Here is a 17,542-nt window from a genome sequence, read left to right on the forward strand (position 1 = left end):
AACACTTCCTTTGCAAAACCAGCATTTATTTTGGGGCTTAATTTTAGTAGCATTTAGGTTTATTGCCCATTTCTGTTGCTGTTATGTATTTGGAGGAGAAGCAGACATTGGATGTGACGCACATGGTGTCTCATAACATTAAACTTTCATCCCTAATAAAACACTGCAAAACTTTTGGAAACAATGAAGACAGAGCTGCTTTAATTCTGTGGCATCATTAAAACTGAGATCAAACAAAACTTCTTCTTTGAGGTCAAACTGTTCCAAAGACAATTCATTGGCCTGGGAGAGAAATCAAGTGTAAATTCCTCTCTACAACATGTTTTAGTTTCATCCCTGTGCACATATTTTTGTCATATATAAGGGGCAGCTTCCCCAGAATTTACCACTTGGGAATGTTTCTGCTTTGGAAGGACTGACTGACATCACGAGGCAATGAGCCAGAAGGACACACAACCACTCTTATCCTGAGCAAGTCCTTCCAATTCCCCATCAGTTCCCCTTTCCATCAGGCTGGACAGTGCCTTGTGGAGGGTGGGTTGTGAATTCCCTCCCACCCTGTCCCAAGGGAAGGGAGCAGGCAGGGAGCTGAGAGATGGTTCTGCAGGAACAGTTTTCTGTTTGACTCTGCTGCTCCCTTCCCTTGGGGGCAGTACTGGTCAGGTCAGCTCTCTGTGCCTTTGGAAGGGACTGGAGAGCAGGGCCTGCAAGGGGGAGTGTGGAGAGACAGCAAACCAACAGAAATTCCATCTTGTCAACAAAAAATATGATAGTATTGGTTGTGTCAAACCCCAAAATACTCCAGTTTTGCTGCTGCTCTTCAGTAAGGATCTGTGCCCGAGGACAGTAGGTGACTCACTGTCACCGCGGGGAACAGGGTGTCACAAGGGTGGGCAGACACTGCTCCAGGCAAACTGCAGGAGGAGTCAGAATATCCCAAGGATCATCCAGTCCCTCCCCTGGCCCTGCACAGACGCCCCAGCAATCCCAGCCTGGGGACTGGGACCATTCCCTGGGGAGCCTGGGCAGTGCCCAGGGCTGGCTCACAGCAGGAGCAGCTCCAGAGAAGCCAAGGCCACCCTGGACTTGGCTCCTTCCAAGCAGACAAGAAAATGCAAACCCTCCTTTTAGTGGGACAAATGGAAGCACATCAGGGTCTCAGGAAATGGCACCGCAAGGACAAGCAGTGATGGAGCTGAGCACTGGGAATAAGTTAAAACAATTGAGGGGATTTGGGGACACCTCTGTGTGGTCTTATTTCAGCTGTTTCAATCACAAAACATGACCCTGCAGGGCTGGGGCTTCCCTTGCTGTCAGCTTTTCCCCCTTTGCCACGAGGTTTGTGGTGAGAAGGGTCTGTTGCTGCTGAGGTGAGTGGGCTCTGGGCACAAAACTAAGCCTCCCCAGGGAAGCCATGGTGTTCCCAAATGCAGTGACAGGAAAATCCTCTGCTCAGGGCTTGTGCCAAGGCTGATGCCAGCACCCACCTCGTGAGCACCACCAACCAAGACCACCTTGGACTCAGCACCTTCCAAATTCACCCCCCAGCCCCACCCTCCTCAGACCCTAAATCCACTTTCCCAGCCCCAAATCTGCCTCTCAGCCCCAAATCTACCCCCAAATCCCTCCCAAGGCACAAATTCTCCTCAGTCCTAACTCTGCCCCAACTGCAAATCCAAGCCCTAATTCATCCTTCCAGCCCAAATCCACCCCCAGCCCCAAATCGCTGTTCAGTCCCAAATCCACTCCTCAATCCCCCCTCACAGCCCCAAATCCTTATCCTCCAGCTCCAAATCTACCACCCAGTCCCAAATCTACCCCTAAATCTCCCCCAAAGCCACAAATCCACCCCCCTCAGCCCCAGTTGTGCTCCATCCTGTAGCTCAAACTCTATCCCCAAATCCAACCTCCCAGCCCCAAATTCTCATCCCCCGGTTCCGAATCCTCTCCAAATTCTCAGATCCAAATTTAAGCAAATTCTCAGACCTAAACCCCCCTTCCCCAGCCCCAAATCCTCATCCTCCAACCCAAAATACACCTCACAGCCCCCAAACCCTCACCCCCCAGCCCCAAATCTCACCTCCCTGTGTGGCATCTTGCCCCTCCCAGCTCCCCAAACATGCCGTGTGTCCCCCAAAAGCCAGACTCGTGCCCCCCAAAATCCAGACTCATGCCCCCCCAAAATCCAGACTCGTGCCTCCTAAAAGCCAGACTCGTGTCCCCCCAAAATCCAGATTAATGCCTCCTAAAAGCCAGACTCGTGTCCCCCGAAAATCCAGACTCATGCCCCCCCCAAAATCCAGACTCGTGCCTCCCAAAAGCCAGACTCGTGCCCCCCAAAATCCAGACTCATACCCCCCCCAAAATCCAGATTGGTGCCCCCCCAAAATCCAGACTCATGCCCCCCCCCAATCCAGATTCGTGTCCCCCAAAATCCAGACTCGTGCCCCCCAAAATCCAGACTCGTGCCCCCTGAAAATCCAGATTCGTGCCCCCAAAAGCCAGACTCATGTTCCCCCAAAATCCGGATTCGTGCCCCCCAAAATCCAGACTCATGCCCCCCCAAAATCCAGATTCGTGTCCCCCAAAATCCAGACTCGTGCCCCCCAAAAGCCAGACTCGTGTCAGCAGTAGCGGGTTTTATTCTCCGGTTTCTTCTCCCAGGAGCGGGCGGGCTCAGAGGGCGCAGTTCCCCTCTCCGTAGCGCCGGCACCTCATCACCTTCAGGTAGGTCTCCACCTTGTGCAGGTCCTTTTTGAAGCACGACAGCAGCCCGTAGTTCTTGACCAGCGCGTCCTCGCCGCGCAGGTGGAGCTCGAATTTCTCGTAGGTGGGTTTGAGCACCTGCAGACCCCGCGGGCTCCGCTCCTCCAGCTCCTGCGGGACAACGGGGACATTCCGGGAGAGGCGGGGCCGGGCAGGGGCGTCTCGCAGGGACAAAGCTCCTGCCGAGCTCTGGGACAGGTCAGGGGGATTGCCCCCCGCTCTTAAATGGGATTTCAGATGTGGTTTTGGGCGTGTGTGCGGCAGAACGCGCAGGTGGAGGTGGTGCCGCGGGGTGATGGCGCACTGAGCGCGCCAGTGACACACAGGGGGAGGCAGGAGTGTCCTGGGGGGGCTTAAAATAAAGGCAAAATCACAGAGAAATACGGCAGCCCCTCCAGCCAAAGGGATGGGGAACTGCACAAATAATTCTGTCTTCCCCCACTTTCCCAAGGCTCTGATCCAGCCCCACATCTCCATCTGGAGGTCAGTACTGAGTCACTCCCCCTGCTGTGCTCAGCATCAGAATGGTTTTGGTGAATTAAAAAGTGTCATCAATTGGTGAAGAAGAAATAGTTGTGTCATTCCTGTGTGTGGCTTCCCAATGCCCAAACACACATAGAATGCTGAACAAAATCTGCAGTGGCCCTGATTCCTTTGCCTCCTTCCTCCAGCAGAGAAGCTCTGGGTATGCTCACAGGGCCTGACTTGCAGAGTTATTTAACTGCTAGAAGATGTAAATAATGGCCCAGACTAATTTCTCACAGCTACAGCTTCAGGGTGATGCTGGCAGATAAACTTACAGAATAAGCATAACTGAAGGGTGTCCTGGCAGATAACGGGCGATTTAATTTAAAACAACAAACCCAAAACTAAGATGACCTTAAAGAGGCTTTAAAAGAGAGGGAGAGTGACAAGGGGGAAAAGTTTTAAACTAAAGGAGGGGACATGGAGGTTAAGTCTGAGGAAGAAATTCCTCTCTGGGAGGGTGGCAGGCCCTGGCACAGGGTGCCCAGAGCAGCTGTGGCTGCTCCTGGATCCCTGGCAGTGTCCAAGGTCAGGTTGGACAGGGTTTGGAACAACCTGGTATAGTGGAAGGTGTCCCTGCCTATGGCAGGGGGTGGCACTGGAGGGGCTTTAAGGTCACTTCCCACCCAAACCTTTCTGGGATTCTTGACAAGATCTTCCTTGGAGAGAACCCCCTCCATCTCTCAGCTTGGAGTGTTGTATTAATGGAAGAGGACACATCAGAGCAAGTCCTTCCCTGAACAAAAACGTGTTTATAAAATGTTGTGAGGTTTCAAACCTTGCAAAATTTGCCTGTTTCAAAGTACTTTGCCTAGAGATGTAACAAACATTGTGCTGCTGTTTGTCTGATGTTGGGTGCTGGGTTTGGAAAGATTTTGGATTGGAATGTTGTGATTCCTGGTGGAATCTGCTCCCTGAGGGGTGGTGGCAGTGCTGGTAACACCTGTCCTGTGTTCTTACCCTCCTCAGTGGTGGGACCTGTGCACTGGTGGTCATGATCTTATTATCTAAAGGGAAGTCCAAAGGATGTGAAATTCAGGAAGATTTCTCATGGTCTGTGGATCCCTGAGAGTGCCCCATGCCTGGAAGATCTCTGTTATTCCTCAGTCATGCTGGGACTTACCCTCATCAGAGCTTGGATCCCTTCTTCCAGGTCCTTTAGCTTTTCATACACCCTGTCTGAGGTGCCAAAAACGAAGTTGTTTGTGAACACCTTGCTCAGGTACTGCACTGGGGTCAGCCAGGACTGGATGAGAACCAGGGAAAACTGGAGAAGCTCCATATCCTGAAATTGAGGCAGGAAAGGGTCAAACCTCAGTAGGTGTGGTGTTTGGTGGAGTGTCTTGCTCCCTCTGGAGCAGCCTGGAGTGACCCAGAGAGGGACACTGCTCCTGCAGCTCCAGTTTGCAGGCTGAGGGCACCACACAGCCCCAGGTCCTGTGCAGACAGCAGTGTTCTCATGCTGGAGCTGGGAATATGATTTATAGTGTAACCAGAAGAGTCTGCAGGGTTTAAACACCAAAGAAGAGAGAGGAGGGTGAAAACACCAAAGGTCTCACAGGTGGAAACCCTCTGATCCTGCAATGGGGACTCCACAGACAGGTCTGTGCCTGCTCCAGGTCAGAACTCACCGATTTCTGCTGGGCATCCTCCTTCCCCGTGGGAGCAGGGATGGTTTCTGAGTAGCAGTAGGCTACCTGGGAGTTTTTGTTGGTGTGCCTTTGGTCCTCTGGGATGTAGCTGCGTTCCTATGGAGACATCCCAGATACACTCAGGTCTGCTGCCCATGGGCTGGAGAAGAGAGCTCAGAGAATTCCCAAGCTCTCCTGCACGGTTCCTCTTTGCAAGGAATAAATGGGAGACAGGAGGTGCCTCTGGACGGGGTGGGAAACAGGAGTTTGTGTGTTGGCACAACAGCTGCTCTGAAGGTCTCCCTCTCCCTAGGGCAAGGTGCTGCTCCTCAGTAAGGGCCAGTTGTGCCTGTGGGCAGCAGGTGACTCAGTGTCACCAGAGGGAACAGGGTGTCACAAGGGTGAGCAGACACTGCTCCAGGCAACCTGCAGGAGGAGGAGGAGCAGAACACACCTGGGACAGGTTCTCCCAAGGAGGAGATGATCCCCAGGGACAGCCCGTGCCAAAGGGACAGCCCGTGCCAGCTCCTGGGTAGCAGCAGGCACTTGCTGGGGTTAAGCACTCAAACCCTCCCCAGGGACAAAGGTGACAGGGAAATCCTGCAAAATATCTGTGCCACCTCCCAGCTACCCCTGTGCAGGGGGTCTGGACACAGTGGAAATGGCCCCAAAGAGGCATCAGAGAGGGGACAGAGAGGTGACAGTGTCCAGGCTGTTGGGACACAACTTGCCCTATCCTGTTAAGGTTCCTTCTCCTCCCTGAGAACTGGCAAAGGCACCAACAGCTGGGAATTCTCTGGGAAGTTTTACAGCCCTGGAGCTATCAAGGAAATACAGAGGAGATGCCCTCAGGCCACAGCACTCACAAACTCCTTGTAGGTCTCGGCAGCCAGGAGGTGAAGGTGCTGAGCCCTCAGCACAGCGTTGGCAAAGAGGCTGGACAGGGGCATGGCTGGGAAGGTGGCAGCTGCCTGTGGGCACTGCAGTCCCAGGGTGATCACAGCGATGGCCAGAGGAGAGAGCCAGGACCCTGCAAAGTGGAGAGGAAGGTGTTGGGAGTCCTTGGGGATTGTGCTGAGGAGGAGGTGGCACCTGGGAATTCATTCCCAGCCTCTTCTGTCCGTGCTGGATCTGTCCTCACCTTCTGTGGTGCCCTGTTGGACACTGGGTGGGCTCAGCCCTCTCTAAAATTGAGGGAGACCCTTTCACTGGACCTGCCCTTGGGGCTGGGGCTGCTCCCAGTGAGACCAGCAGTGTCTTTCTGGCTGGAATTGTGGTTGCTCCATGAAAAATAAGGGGTGTCCCTGTGGCTTTCCCTGTCATACTGATGTTTTCCCCTAGGCCTTGTCCCTGCCCTCCCTGGGACAAGAGCTGGTGGCATCACCTGTGCTGTGACCAGCTGCTTTTGGTCCCTGGGTCACACCTTTAGGATTTGGTGAGCTTGGTCAAGCCTAAAGGTTTTCAGCCCATGACATCCAACACAAATGTCCACCTGTGCTCACACAGACCATAAAGCTCATCTGAAACAAAGAACCTTAGGAGGAGGAATGCCCTGGAGCCTATAGGACTTGGACATTATTAGACATCATCCTCATCCCTGCCTGAGGTTTGGAATATGGGTTTTATTATCCCTGCCAACATTTATGGTAATAGTAACTATTACAACTGGCTTGATCTTGTTCTTTAAGCTCACAACACTCTCCTTGCCCACTTTAGGTTAAAGATTAATTAGTGGATTAGAGTCACACTTCAGGGAAATATTTTCTTTTTCATGGATTTAGAAACTGACATATTTTAATTTAGGAATGGTAAGGAGTATGTGTAGCCCACCACAGAACCACCCCATCATCATCATCATCATCATCATCATCTCCTGTTACCCTACAAACCCAGCACTGGAAATCCTTTAAATCTGAAATAAAAAGTACCTGGAGCCATTTCTGCTGGTGAGTTGCTCAGGTGTGGCTTGGTTGGGTATGTTTCCTTCTTTCACCTGGTGAAGGAAACTGTGGAGCCCCCCCTTATATAGCAGGGGGTCTGTTTAAAATGGATCTGTGTGTCCATGATCACAACAACAGCTCTGCACCTTCCCCCTGCATAAATGCATAAGTGTTCACAGTGGTGCTACCTCATCCCAGGCATTTTCACAGATGTGCAGCTTGGGGAGCTTTGTTTGCCTCGGGATGAGACCAGTGCTCCATGATTTCGCCATATTCTCCTGTTTATTGCAATTAAAGGTTTCCTCATCACAGCAAGACCCAAATCAGATCATGGTGGGATTGGTTGTGTCCTCCTGATGTTCCTGCCTGGCTCTGCCACCTTGGCCCACAGGGCTGACCACCCTGGGACATTTCAGGCTTAAAGCAAGTGGCGAGTGGCACCAGGAGAGGTTTAGGTTGGATATTAAGGAAAAGTTCTTTCTGAAATGGCTGTCCAGCCCTGGCACAGCTGCCCAGGGTAGTGATGGAGTCCCCATACCTGGAGGGATTTAAAGCTGTGTGGATGTGGCATTTGGGGACAGGGGTTAGCGGTGGCCTTGGCAGTGCTGGAGGAATGGTTGGACTGATGAACTTAGAAACCTTTTCCAGCCTAAAAGATTCATAATTCTGTGATTTTTTCCTCTCTATTGTTTGTGGGGATAGAGCTGGCTGGATATTATCAGATGAATCCTATTTCTGCCAAGGAATTACTTCCAATTTCTCCCAAAATGTCAAAAGTTCAGCAAACACTTTTGCTGAGCTGGTTTGTCACAGGGGAGACAAGGAGCTGTCCTGCCCTAGTGCTGGTTTGGATTCCAATGCGCCCACTGCAAATCCAGAGCTCTGGGAGCTTTCTCTTATCCTCAGCTGGACAAGGCTGGGAGAAAACCTGGTCATGAGCATCTTCCTGCTCCTGCCTGAGATGCAAACGTGAAACACTGTGGGATTAAGGAGAAAAATGGTGGGGAAAGCAGATAGGAGGGATGGGGAAGGGAATCAGAGAATCATGGAGTGGTTTGGGTTGGAAGGGACCTTAAAGCCCATCCAGTGCCACCCCTGCCCCGGGCAGGGACACCTCCCCCTGTGCCAGGCTGCTCCAAGCCCTGTCCAGCCTGGCCTTGAAGAAAAGAGGACACAGCCCACTCACCCCTGCTTTTCAGAAAAACAAGACAGAACCTGGGGTGGGCAGCTCCAGGGGGTATTTAAAGGACATAAAGCCTCCACTGCCCCAAAACAGACTGGTTTGGCCTTTTTCTGGTGTTCAGGGGGTGTCCTGTGTCCGGGGGTGATTTGGCTCGCCCAGGCCGCCCGTTTGCTGTGTTTGGTTCTGGTTTCCAAGCAGCAGCATCACCCCCGGTGCCGCTGGAGCTGCGGGAGTAGAGAGAGGAGAGCTGCTCGATAAACATGAGGGAGAGCAGGGCTGTTCCGAGAAGCCCCCGGGTGTTGCTGCTGGAGACGCGGTGGTGTCACAGGGAAATGTCAGTCCCGGCAGCAGAGGGAACAGCGGGTCCTGCCGCTATCAGGTGTCCCGTCACCCCACAGCGGCAACATCTGGGCGTGTTTTTATGTTTTCTACTCCAGCTCGTGTTTAAATCCGTCAGGGCTCAGCCCAGCCCAGCGCTGAATGACGCCGCTGTGTCACTGCAGATCCCGCGTCCTGCGCAGCTCTGGGTCAGAGCCGTGCTAAACCCACATGGTCCGGCACGGAGGGGCTGGGCTGAGCCGGCCGGGCTTTGTCCCGGCACGGAGCGCTCCGCTCCCCCGGGCTGGCTTTGTCCCCGGCGCTGTCTCGCAGTAAATGAGGCAGAAGCGGCGCATGACGAGCGCCGGGCCGGGCAGAGCCGCGGTTGCATAAGCGGCTCCCAAACCTCACCCGGGCCAATTTCTGGCTCTGTAATTCCTGCATTCCCAACCCATCTAAAGCAGCGTCACACTCCATGATTTCCACATTCCTTGGAAAAGACAAAAAAATCCCTCCATTCTCTTCAGGATGGCTCCGTGTCCACCCAGCTTTCCCCGAGCTTTTAAACGAGTGAAACAGCTTTTCCTGGGTGTGCTCCCGGGGTCCTAGTGATCCCCAGCCCGGGGAATCCTGACCGAGGAGCAGTCGATGAGCCACAGCCCAGCTCTGCAGAAGGTTTGAGGTGTGGGGAATTATCTCTCCTAACTCACTGCTCCAAGGAGAAATTCCATGTCAGATTTATGGGGGTTATTTGCCAGAGGTGGAACTGCTGGGTTTCACTGAACTCCTGTGAAAAAATGAGGCTGAACCCCCAGGTTCAGCTCCCCAGGCAGCCCCACCTGTCTGCCTGAACATCTCAATGGGAAACAGGGAATTTCCCCCCCTACAATCATCTGGAAGGAGATTGTAGCCAGGTGGGGTCGGTCTCTTCTCCCAAGGACAAGAGGAAACAGCCTCAAGCTGTGCCAGGGGAGGTTTAGATTGGATATTAGGGAAAATTCCTTTACTGGATGGGGTTGTCCAGCCCTGGCAGTGGTAGAGTCCCTGTCCCTGGAAGGATTTCAAATGTTTGTGGATGTGGCACTTGGGGACATGGGCTAGTGGTGGGGGACACAATGATCCTAGAGGGCTTTTCCAATTGTGTGATTACATGATTCAATAACAGAAATCAGGACAAAATACAGAGCCTGGGCTGTATAGACTAATATATTTATTTACATTAATGTGTTTTAAACACAGACCACTCTCACTATAGAATGAAATGAAGCCCCCATCTCCAGGCTCCTTAGAAACTACTCCAAGCATTTCAAATAAACCAACAACACTACAGAAATATTTATTTACTTCTGGCATTTTAAAGGAGGCCAAAGCCCTGGGCTGAGGGAGCAGCAGAGCAGGACCGAGGTCACAAAAATTGCTTTTGATACAAGTGGTGCCTCACCAGGTGCAAACAGCAGATTGTCTTTATTTTTTTCTATTATTCTGTTCAGTCACTTGAGTGAGTTGTTTACAGAGATCTGAGGAATCTGGAGCTGGGAAGGCCAGAAAAAAAAAAAAAACCTAACAACTTCCATCTTTCATTTGGAAACTGAAAACAAGGAATGGAGGGATGAGCTCTGCTAGTCCTAAAATCTTGGCAAACATGGAAACCAGGAAAAGCCAGTTCTTTTCTTTCCCTGTGAATGTTCCTTTTTTTAATTAACCAATTTTATTAGTAAAATATGCTTAAATAACTTATATATATGTGGCAGAACTAAATTTGGGGTAGTTTTATTTAACTAGTACAAATCGATTCCAAAATGCTGGGTTTTGTGCTGTTTAAACTGAATTCCAGTTTTCCACAGTGTTGCTTTACTGGTAAAGAACCATCCTGTTACTTCTGAAAATACTTTTTTGCTTAGAATTTTATCCTTCTCTGGCTGTTTTTGGGGTGCATAGCAGTTGCAGGAGCTGCTTGGAGCCCAAAATGTTATGAAACACCAGGACACAGAGGCCTTGGGCTCTCTGAGAGGGGACAGTTTGAGCCACAATGTCCTTGTCACCCTCGTCCAGCCAAGCCCCCACGCCCACTGTGCCCCCCAGCCCTGGTTTGGGTGCCCAGCTGGCCCTGAGCCCACCACCCTCAGCTGTTGCTGCCATGCCAAGATAATTTAATGACAAACCCAATCTCCAGATGTTTTTTAGCTTCTCCTTCAAGCCCAGATCTAGCTGAGAGTGGAGCTGCTGGTCCTGTTCTCCTGCTCTGGATCCTGGTGATTCTCTTTATCCCATCCCAAGCTGATGTTTTGGCACTGTTGAGGTCCCCATGGGTAGCCTCACAGCTGCTCTTGGTTTTGCATCCCTGCCTGCCCTTTGGGTGAAGTTTGAAGAGGTGAAGTTTGGTTTCCTGCTAAGCTGGACCCAAAAAGCTGCTCATTATTCCCAGGAAATTGGCACCAGGATTATGGGACACCCCTGGAATGGGCATGGCAGGATGGAGCACGATGAGGATTCACCCATTACCTTTATTAGGACTTCAAAAGCAGTTGGAGGTTTGTGTCCCACAGTTTATAATTTTCCCAGATGTTCTGAGGTCACACATGTCCCTCACCATGGGGACAACCTCGTGGCAGGGGCCAGCTCTTGCTTGGGGAGCAGCAAGCCTTTGGGAGAGACCTTTCTCCCCAGCTCTTCCATAGTCTTTGGAGAACAGGAGGTGCTTTTGGGGGATCCTGCACCTCAGACCTCTGCCACCGCGGCCTGTGGACACAGCCTTGGCTTTGGCAGCTGAAGAGTGGCCCAAAATCTGCTTCTCACAACAGCCTCATGGTGCTGTTGGCAGTGTCCCTGCAGTGCCTGGTCCTGTCCTTCCCGGGGTGGTGGGGCTGGAGCAGAGCCCTCATTCCCAGCCCTTCCTTGGCACTGCCCAGGCTGGAGCTCAGTGCTGGGGCTGCCTGGGCTGTGTGACCAGTTTGCTGCTGGGGGATCACAGGTGGCTCCTAATTTCTACAGAGGCTTTAGGGGTCAGTCAGTGGGGTGGGGACAGTGACAGTGGGGTGGGACAGCCTCAGGGACACAGCCTAGACACGGGAGCACCCCAGACAGGCTCCCAGCCCTGAGCTGTGCAGGTGTTGGCAGCCCGGGATCCAGGCAGAGCCGTGCTCCAGGGGATCTGTCCCCACGGGGGCTGGCAGGGTGCTGGCAGGGCCTGGCAGGGGGCACAGGACCCCTCACTCTTCACCTGGGTGCTCCCCCACTGTCCACTTGGCCTTCACGTCCCGGAAAGGAGTGATGTCCTCGTAGGTGGCCATCTGCTCCACCTCCAGCCCCTGCAGCAACAACAAGGAGGGTGGGACATGGCAGGAGGCTCCAGCCATGGCACATCCCGTGGGACACCCAGCTGGGGACCCTCCCAGGCTGCTCCCCCTGAGCCTGGAGCAGCTTCTGACAGGGACAGAGGATGGACATGGCTGGGTGTTGGATGTTGGACGTGCCCTGGGTTCTTCCTGGGGCAGCTCAGCACAGCTGATGTGTAATTTGGGAGGAAGGTGCCCTGATTGTCCTCCCAAGGAAGGGACTACAAGGTGACCCCCAGCAGACACCCAGCAGGGGCACAACCCCCTGTGTGAAGGCTCAGGTGATGTTAGGAAGGTCCTGCTATCATTAATTACCTCATAGGTGTGGTCCTCCTCTGGGCTCTTCTTGTCTTCACCCTATGGAGAGTCACAGGTTGGGGTCAGCACCCTCCAGGATCCCCTGTCCCCAGCCTTGGTCCCCCAGGCCAGGTCCCACCACTTCCACAGGCACATCCAAGGAGTCCCCACACAGCATTTGAGATGGGTCTGTTCCCATTTCAGATACCCACATTCCCACCCACAACCCCAAACCCATCCCGCAGCCAGGACTGGCCTGCCTGGAAGGACTGCAGGACACTGCTGTGAGCCCAGCTGGGGACATCCCCTCTGCTGGAGGCACTGTCACTTGCCTTATCTAGGAAGAGGAGGATGGGGATGCTGATGAAGATGACGAGCAGGATGGACTGGATGATGATGATGGCATCTTTCAGCGTGTTCCTGTTCTGGAACTGCTTGATGCTGCTGGTACCTGGGAGCAGCAGCACAGGGAGAGCCCAGGTCACCTCTGTGCCAGGCTGCAGGGGAGGGATGAGCTCACCAAGGCCAGAATGTGTCACCAAGGGGGGATGTGGGGACCAGGGTGACCTGTCCTCTGCACTGGGAGAGACCAGAGCACTGCAGCTTCCCCCAGGGTTGGCATCAGGGACCAGCTCTGGAATGGGACACCAGTCACCAGGAGCAGGACAAATCAGATTTATTAGAGGAACATGTCCCTGGTTTTTGCAGGATGGCTATGCCAGGGCAGACCCAGGGAGGTTGTCCTGCTCCTTGGGGCTGGCAGTGAGGAGTGGAACCTCTGGGGTGCCACAGAGCACCCACAGCTGGGTCAGAGAGGGTCCCACCAGCACAGGGAGAGGGGGAAGTGTGGGAGCACCATGGAGGGTTCACATGGAGGGGGAAATGGGAGAGTGTTGGGGAAGATGAAACAGGAAAGCCTTATAAATATGATTGCCTGGCAAAAGATTTTGGGAATATGGAAACCATCAGCGAGAATGCAATGAAAGCAAGCTTTGAGATCCCTCAGTTACTGAACAACTGGAAAACAATGGTGTGGCCAGCTGAAGGTGATCCCCTTTTGATGGAACAACACCCTCTGCTTGCAGACAGGCCCAAGGCTCAGAGCAGACCCTGCCAGCTTGGCAGAAGGGGCCCAAAGAGGAGTTTTTAGGGTTTAAAATGTAACACAGTATGGTAATGTAGTGATTCTTATAGGCTGTATGGAAATGCTATAGGATTTGTGTATTGTACTAGATTGGTTAGTGATAATTAGAATATTCAACACAGAAAATGATTTATTGTATTGGAACAGGAACTTCACTCTCTTACCCTTTTATGCTCTTACCTTTTTTACTCCCTTACTCTCTCACCCTCTCATTCCCTCTCCCCCTCTCTTCTCTCAGGCCTGCTCTGAGCTGTGCCTGGCAGCTCCCAGCAGGGCCCTGCACCCAGGCCCTTTGCAATGAACCCCAAGTTCCTGACCTGGCTGCAGAGATCTCTCATCTCCATCCATCCTGAGTGTCCTACCCCCCGATGTTCTTACAGACTGGTGCCCAGATGGAGCTGCCACTCACTCACCCATGACCCGGAGCTCTGTCCCACACGAGTGCAGCTTCTCCTTCTGCACCAGGCCCTTCCTGTCACACACATAGATCCCGTTGTCATCGGAGCTGGTCCTGAGGAGGGTCAGGTTGATGGAGACGTTTGTCCTCTCGACGTGGTACCTGGCCGTGTTCTGATCCAGCACAGAGAGGTCCTCCCTGTTCTCTGCTGTCTTGTACCACTGCATGGCCTGGGGCTCCTGGGAGTAGCACACGAAGTAGATGGGCATGTTCTTCTTGACGGCCACGTACCGCACGTTCTGGTGCACCGAGGGACACATGCCATCTGCAGGGGACAAGGCTGTCACTGCAGCCACCCATGGGAGCCCCCCAGCACCTCTCAAACAAAGAGCTTCCCGTTTTCATGCTGCTTTTGAGCATCCAGATTGGTTTTGGTGAATTATCCTCATCCCAGACCCCCAGGGAATGGTCCCAGCCCTGAGGCTGCCAGAGCTCTGGGAGAGTTTGGACACCACTCCCAGAGATGCCCAGGGTGGGATTGTTGGGGTGTCTGGGCAGGGCCAAGAGTGGGACTGGATGGTCCTTGGGAGTGCTTTCCAGTCAGGATATTCTGTGATTCCTTGAGATCTGAGGCTTTTGGTGGAAGTCTGCTTTTAATTGATGCCTTAGGTTTTAACTTTTATATTTTTCTGTGCTGCTTTAGTGGGTGGGTCTGGGCTTCATATGAGGGGATGGTGAGCTCTGTGCACAGAGCAGGGAGACAAAACAATTCCTGCTCCAGCTGGGGACCAAGGACAAATGATCCAGATCTCAGGCCCAAGAGCACAAACAGTGTGGGCTGTAGAGAGAAAAACAAGAAGGATGGGACTTCATGGGCTGGAGCTGTAATTGGACAATTAACTCCAATATGCAAATGGACAGAACTGATAAAAGTGAAAGACCCCTTGATCAGCGGGGCATTTTGTGACCATTTTGGGTTCACCTGGGGTGCAGCCCTGACTGGGCTCTTGTGGTGCCCAAGATGGATCTATTGAGGCCTTCCAATAAATAAACCTGTGTGGTATTCACATGCCCTCTGAACAGAGAGAAGCTGTGAGAGAAGTGGAGAAAAGAATGATCAAAACAATTCTTATTTCATTTGCTGCTCCTGTGCTTGTGAACATGTGGAATGTGTTGGAAGATTATTTACCTGAAGGGATTTGGTAATTGGATTCTGCTGAGGATTGTTTTGTTTCCTTGGCCAATCACTCAAAGCTGTGTCCTGACTGTCGGGAGCCAGTCATGAGTTTTCTTTAGTATTTTTCAGTAGTTAGAAATAAGTATGATATAGTATAGTATGTATCTCTTTAATATAGTTGTGATGTCATACAGTATAGTTTTAACAAAGGGAGAGTTCAGCATTCTGAAGCCTTGGAGTCAGATGCCAATCATTCCCAGATTTGGGGTTGCCCTGATATTCTTGAGCTCTGTCTAGTCTCTGTTCTAGGTCAGCCTTCACAAGGCATCATAATGGGAACTCCATATTTCTGTGGGAATACCTTTGCTCCAATACTCCTGTCCTGCTTCCACCCCTCTCTGTGCACATTTAGTTAATCCCAGCTCCAAAATTACAGCCTGTGGAATCCCAGCTGGTTTCTCTTTTGCTTCCACATTTTTTGGCCTTTTGCTTTATTTTGGTTTTTTTTTTTTGGCCATGCTTAGTCCCAGAGTGGTGACTTTAGGAGCCTGTTTGGGTTGCAGAGGTCTCCCTTAGGGCCCCATGGGTGGGAATGGCCAAGGACAATGGCACAAGGTCAGTGCTTGTCCCAGACTTGTCCATGCAGCAAATGCAGAGGGAAAACCTGTGGATGCTCAGGAAAGACGAAGCAGATCTGGCTTTGCAGAGGGAGAGGAAGGAGCAGGACTGGGGATGAGCCATGGGGGATGTCACAGCCTGGGAATGGCCTTTGGGGGGGAAAAGCCCATGGGGGGTGGGACAGCAGCTCTGTGGGACAGGAGGGACCTTGGGGACACACGGAGGGGAAGAGCCCAGCGGGTCTGGGGGTACCTGTGCTGTTCCCAGTGCTGTTCTTGTCTGCTGGGGTCCCACCTGCAAGACAGGAGAAGGGCCTGAGATCGTGGCCAGGAGCCCACCAGGATGTCCCCAGAGGGATGGACGTGCCCTGGCCCTTCCTGCCCACTCCATAGGGATGAAGCAACAACAGGACAGCAACTGCCTCCTGCTCAGAGGGCCTGGGGCAGCACAGATTTGGGTACAAACCCTTTGATTTCCATCCTGTCTCCTGAAAGTTTTCCAGTTGTTTTCTGGTTGATACCCCAGTGAAATCTGCTTTCTATAATGTCCCTGAGGCTGGTGCCTAACAGGAAGGCTCCAGATACTCCCAGCTCTGCATCCCCACTCCCTGAACCAACCAGGAACCCTTCCCTGCTGGGATTTCCTGGGCTGGGAGCCCTGTGGTGGCCAGGGGTGTTCCCAGATCCCGTGGCCACACAGCCCCCTGGGACAAGGGTTGGTGCTGTGGGCCCTGCAGTGCAGGAAGCAGGGGGAGGTGGGGACCCCCCCAGCACCCACGGGTGCCCTGCCCACAGCTCCAGTGCCTCTGGGCTGGTTCCTCTTGCTGCAGCTGGGCAGGAAGCCCCTGCCCTGTTTACTGCCCCGCTTGAGTGCCCAGTTCCCTCCTCTCGATGGAGATTCACCAAACCCTGTGGAGGAGCTGGCATGGAGGTGGGGCTGCAGCACCTCCCTGCAGGGCAGCTGCAAACCTCTCCATCCAAGGAGAAGAAGGAACAGAAAAAGAAGAAGAAAAGTTCAGTTCCCCAGCCTGAGCTCTGTGCCACCCTCCTGCAGACTCCCAGCCTGCAGGGACCTCCTGCTTGGGCAGGGGCTCCTCTCATTGCCCCAGAGCCCCTTCCAGGGCCCTGCTGCCCTGTCCATGTTCAGCACCAACACCTCTGCAGGCAAATCCTCCCTTCCAGCCCCATTCCATTTTGTTCCAGGCTGAGAGATGCCCTTTGTCCTGGCTGGGCACTGGCTGTGTCCCTGTCACCCGCAGTGCCACCAGCCAAGGCTTTGCTCCCCAGGTTCTGTTGGTGTCTCTAAAGGGAGGCCAGGCTGGTCCCTCACACCCCTCTGAGTCAGGAGTTCCACTGCAGCCACAGGAGGGCTGAACTTCCCCGTCCTCCCCCAAAATCATCATGAGAGCCACGTTCAAACCCTGCAGCCTTGAATCCATGCTGGACTTGTGTGGCCACCAGAGAAGCCCTTTAAATGCCCTTTGTCCCGTGGGCACACATTTCCCTCTGAAGATGGGATCTGCTGCAGGTTCTTGTAGCTGTCCCTGCACCAGGCAAGAGGAGCTGGAAAGGGACAGGAGCCATGTCCTGGCTTTTGCTGCTGCTTCTCCAAGGGGAACAGCGCGGGATGTTCACACAAACGCCACAAATCACCCCAAAAGCCTTTTTCCTCCCATTTCTCCTCTGCTCCTGGGCACTGAACCCCACAGAGCAGAGGCCATACCCTTGGCAATGTGCCAGCCCCGTTCCCAGGCCTCTGAGAGTAATAAATGGTTAATAAACCTCAACGACCCTTCTTTCCTGCCACCTGCAGCCCCAGCCGGGTCGGCTCTGCAGCCGCTCAGCCAAAGCCACCTGCCTGCCCCAGAAAGTGTCCTCTGTCTGCACACCCCAAGGGAAGCAAAACCCAAACCCCAGGCAGGCACTGGGCTCCCAGCCCTGTGTGCCCTCCTGGACTCCCCGTGAGGCTCCCAGCACAGAGCAGGACTGAGAGAGACCAGCACAAAGGTTAAAATTATTGCACTGAGAGGCAGAGCTGGGGGAAGGCCCCGAGCAGGGGACACAGCCCAAGGCAGTGTCCTGGCTCCTTGCTCTGAAGTGCAGACCCCGTTTGGTGCCTACCTGTGAGCAGAGGCAGCAGCCAGAGGGTCACCAGGAGCAGCCAGAGCCTCGTGCCCAGAGCAGCCATACTTCAGTGCCCAGGGCAGGAAAA

General features: G+C 53.2%; 2 protein-coding genes across 3 annotated transcripts; both read right to left on the reverse strand.

Moving 5' to 3' along the window:
• Positions 1–2,676: 2,676 nt before the first annotated feature.
• LOC129131049 (somatotropin) lies at positions 2,677–6,860 on the reverse strand. The gene is made up of 5 exons (XM_054649809.1): positions 6,851–6,860; positions 5,789–5,952; positions 4,923–5,039; positions 4,415–4,576; positions 2,677–2,877 (listed from the first exon to the last, which is right to left on the reverse strand). Exons 1-5 carry the CDS (start codon positions 6,858–6,860, stop codon positions 2,677–2,679), a joined length of 654 nt encoding a protein of 217 aa, XP_054505784.1.
• Positions 6,861–10,847: 3,987 nt separating this feature from the next.
• Positions 10,848–17,542, reverse strand: CD79B (CD79b molecule). 2 transcript variants are annotated; one of them, XM_054649730.2, is made up of 7 exons: positions 17,452–17,542; positions 15,584–15,625; positions 13,699–13,861; positions 13,553–13,611; positions 12,328–12,446; positions 12,014–12,055; positions 10,848–11,671 (listed from the first exon to the last, which is right to left on the reverse strand). In XM_054649730.2, the coding sequence occupies exons 1-7, from the start codon at positions 17,516–17,518 to the stop codon at positions 11,573–11,575; spliced, it is 591 nt and encodes a 196-aa protein (XP_054505705.2). In that variant the 5' UTR covers positions 17,519–17,542; the 3' UTR covers positions 10,848–11,572. The 2 variants fall into 2 exon arrangements, with proteins under 2 accessions (XP_054505705.2, XP_054505704.2); XM_054649729.2 differs by having other exon boundaries at positions 13,553–13,861.

The sequence above is a fragment of the Agelaius phoeniceus genome, chromosome 26 (assembly GCF_051311805.1).
Source record: "Agelaius phoeniceus isolate bAgePho1 chromosome 26, bAgePho1.hap1, whole genome shotgun sequence".
NCBI classification, from domain to species: Eukaryota; Metazoa; Chordata; class Aves; order Passeriformes; family Icteridae; genus Agelaius; species Agelaius phoeniceus.

Bases quoted from the DNA above. Each gene is read 5' to 3' on its own strand.
- LOC129131049 (XM_054649809.1), bottom strand. The intron at 5,040-5,788 runs GTGAGTGCTGTG...ATGTCTCCATAG, and splicing joins CCGAGACCTACAAGGAGTTT to GAACGCAGCTACATCCCAGA. The intron at 4,577-4,922 runs GTGAGTTCTGAC...CCTCAATTTCAG, and splicing joins AGGATGCCCAGCAGAAATCG to GATATGGAGCTTCTCCAGTT.
- CD79B (XM_054649729.2), bottom strand. From the start codon at position 17,518: ATGGCTGCTCTGGGCACGAGGCTCTGGCTGCTCCTGGTGACCCTCTGG. The intron at 13,862-15,583 runs GTACCCCCAGAC...TGTCCCCTGCAG, and splicing joins CAGCACTGGGAACAGCACAG to ATGGCATGTGTCCCTCGGTG. The intron at 12,447-13,552 runs GTGAGTGAGTGG...TGCTGCTCCCAG, and splicing joins GACAGAGCTCCGGGTCATGG to GTACCAGCAGCATCAAGCAG.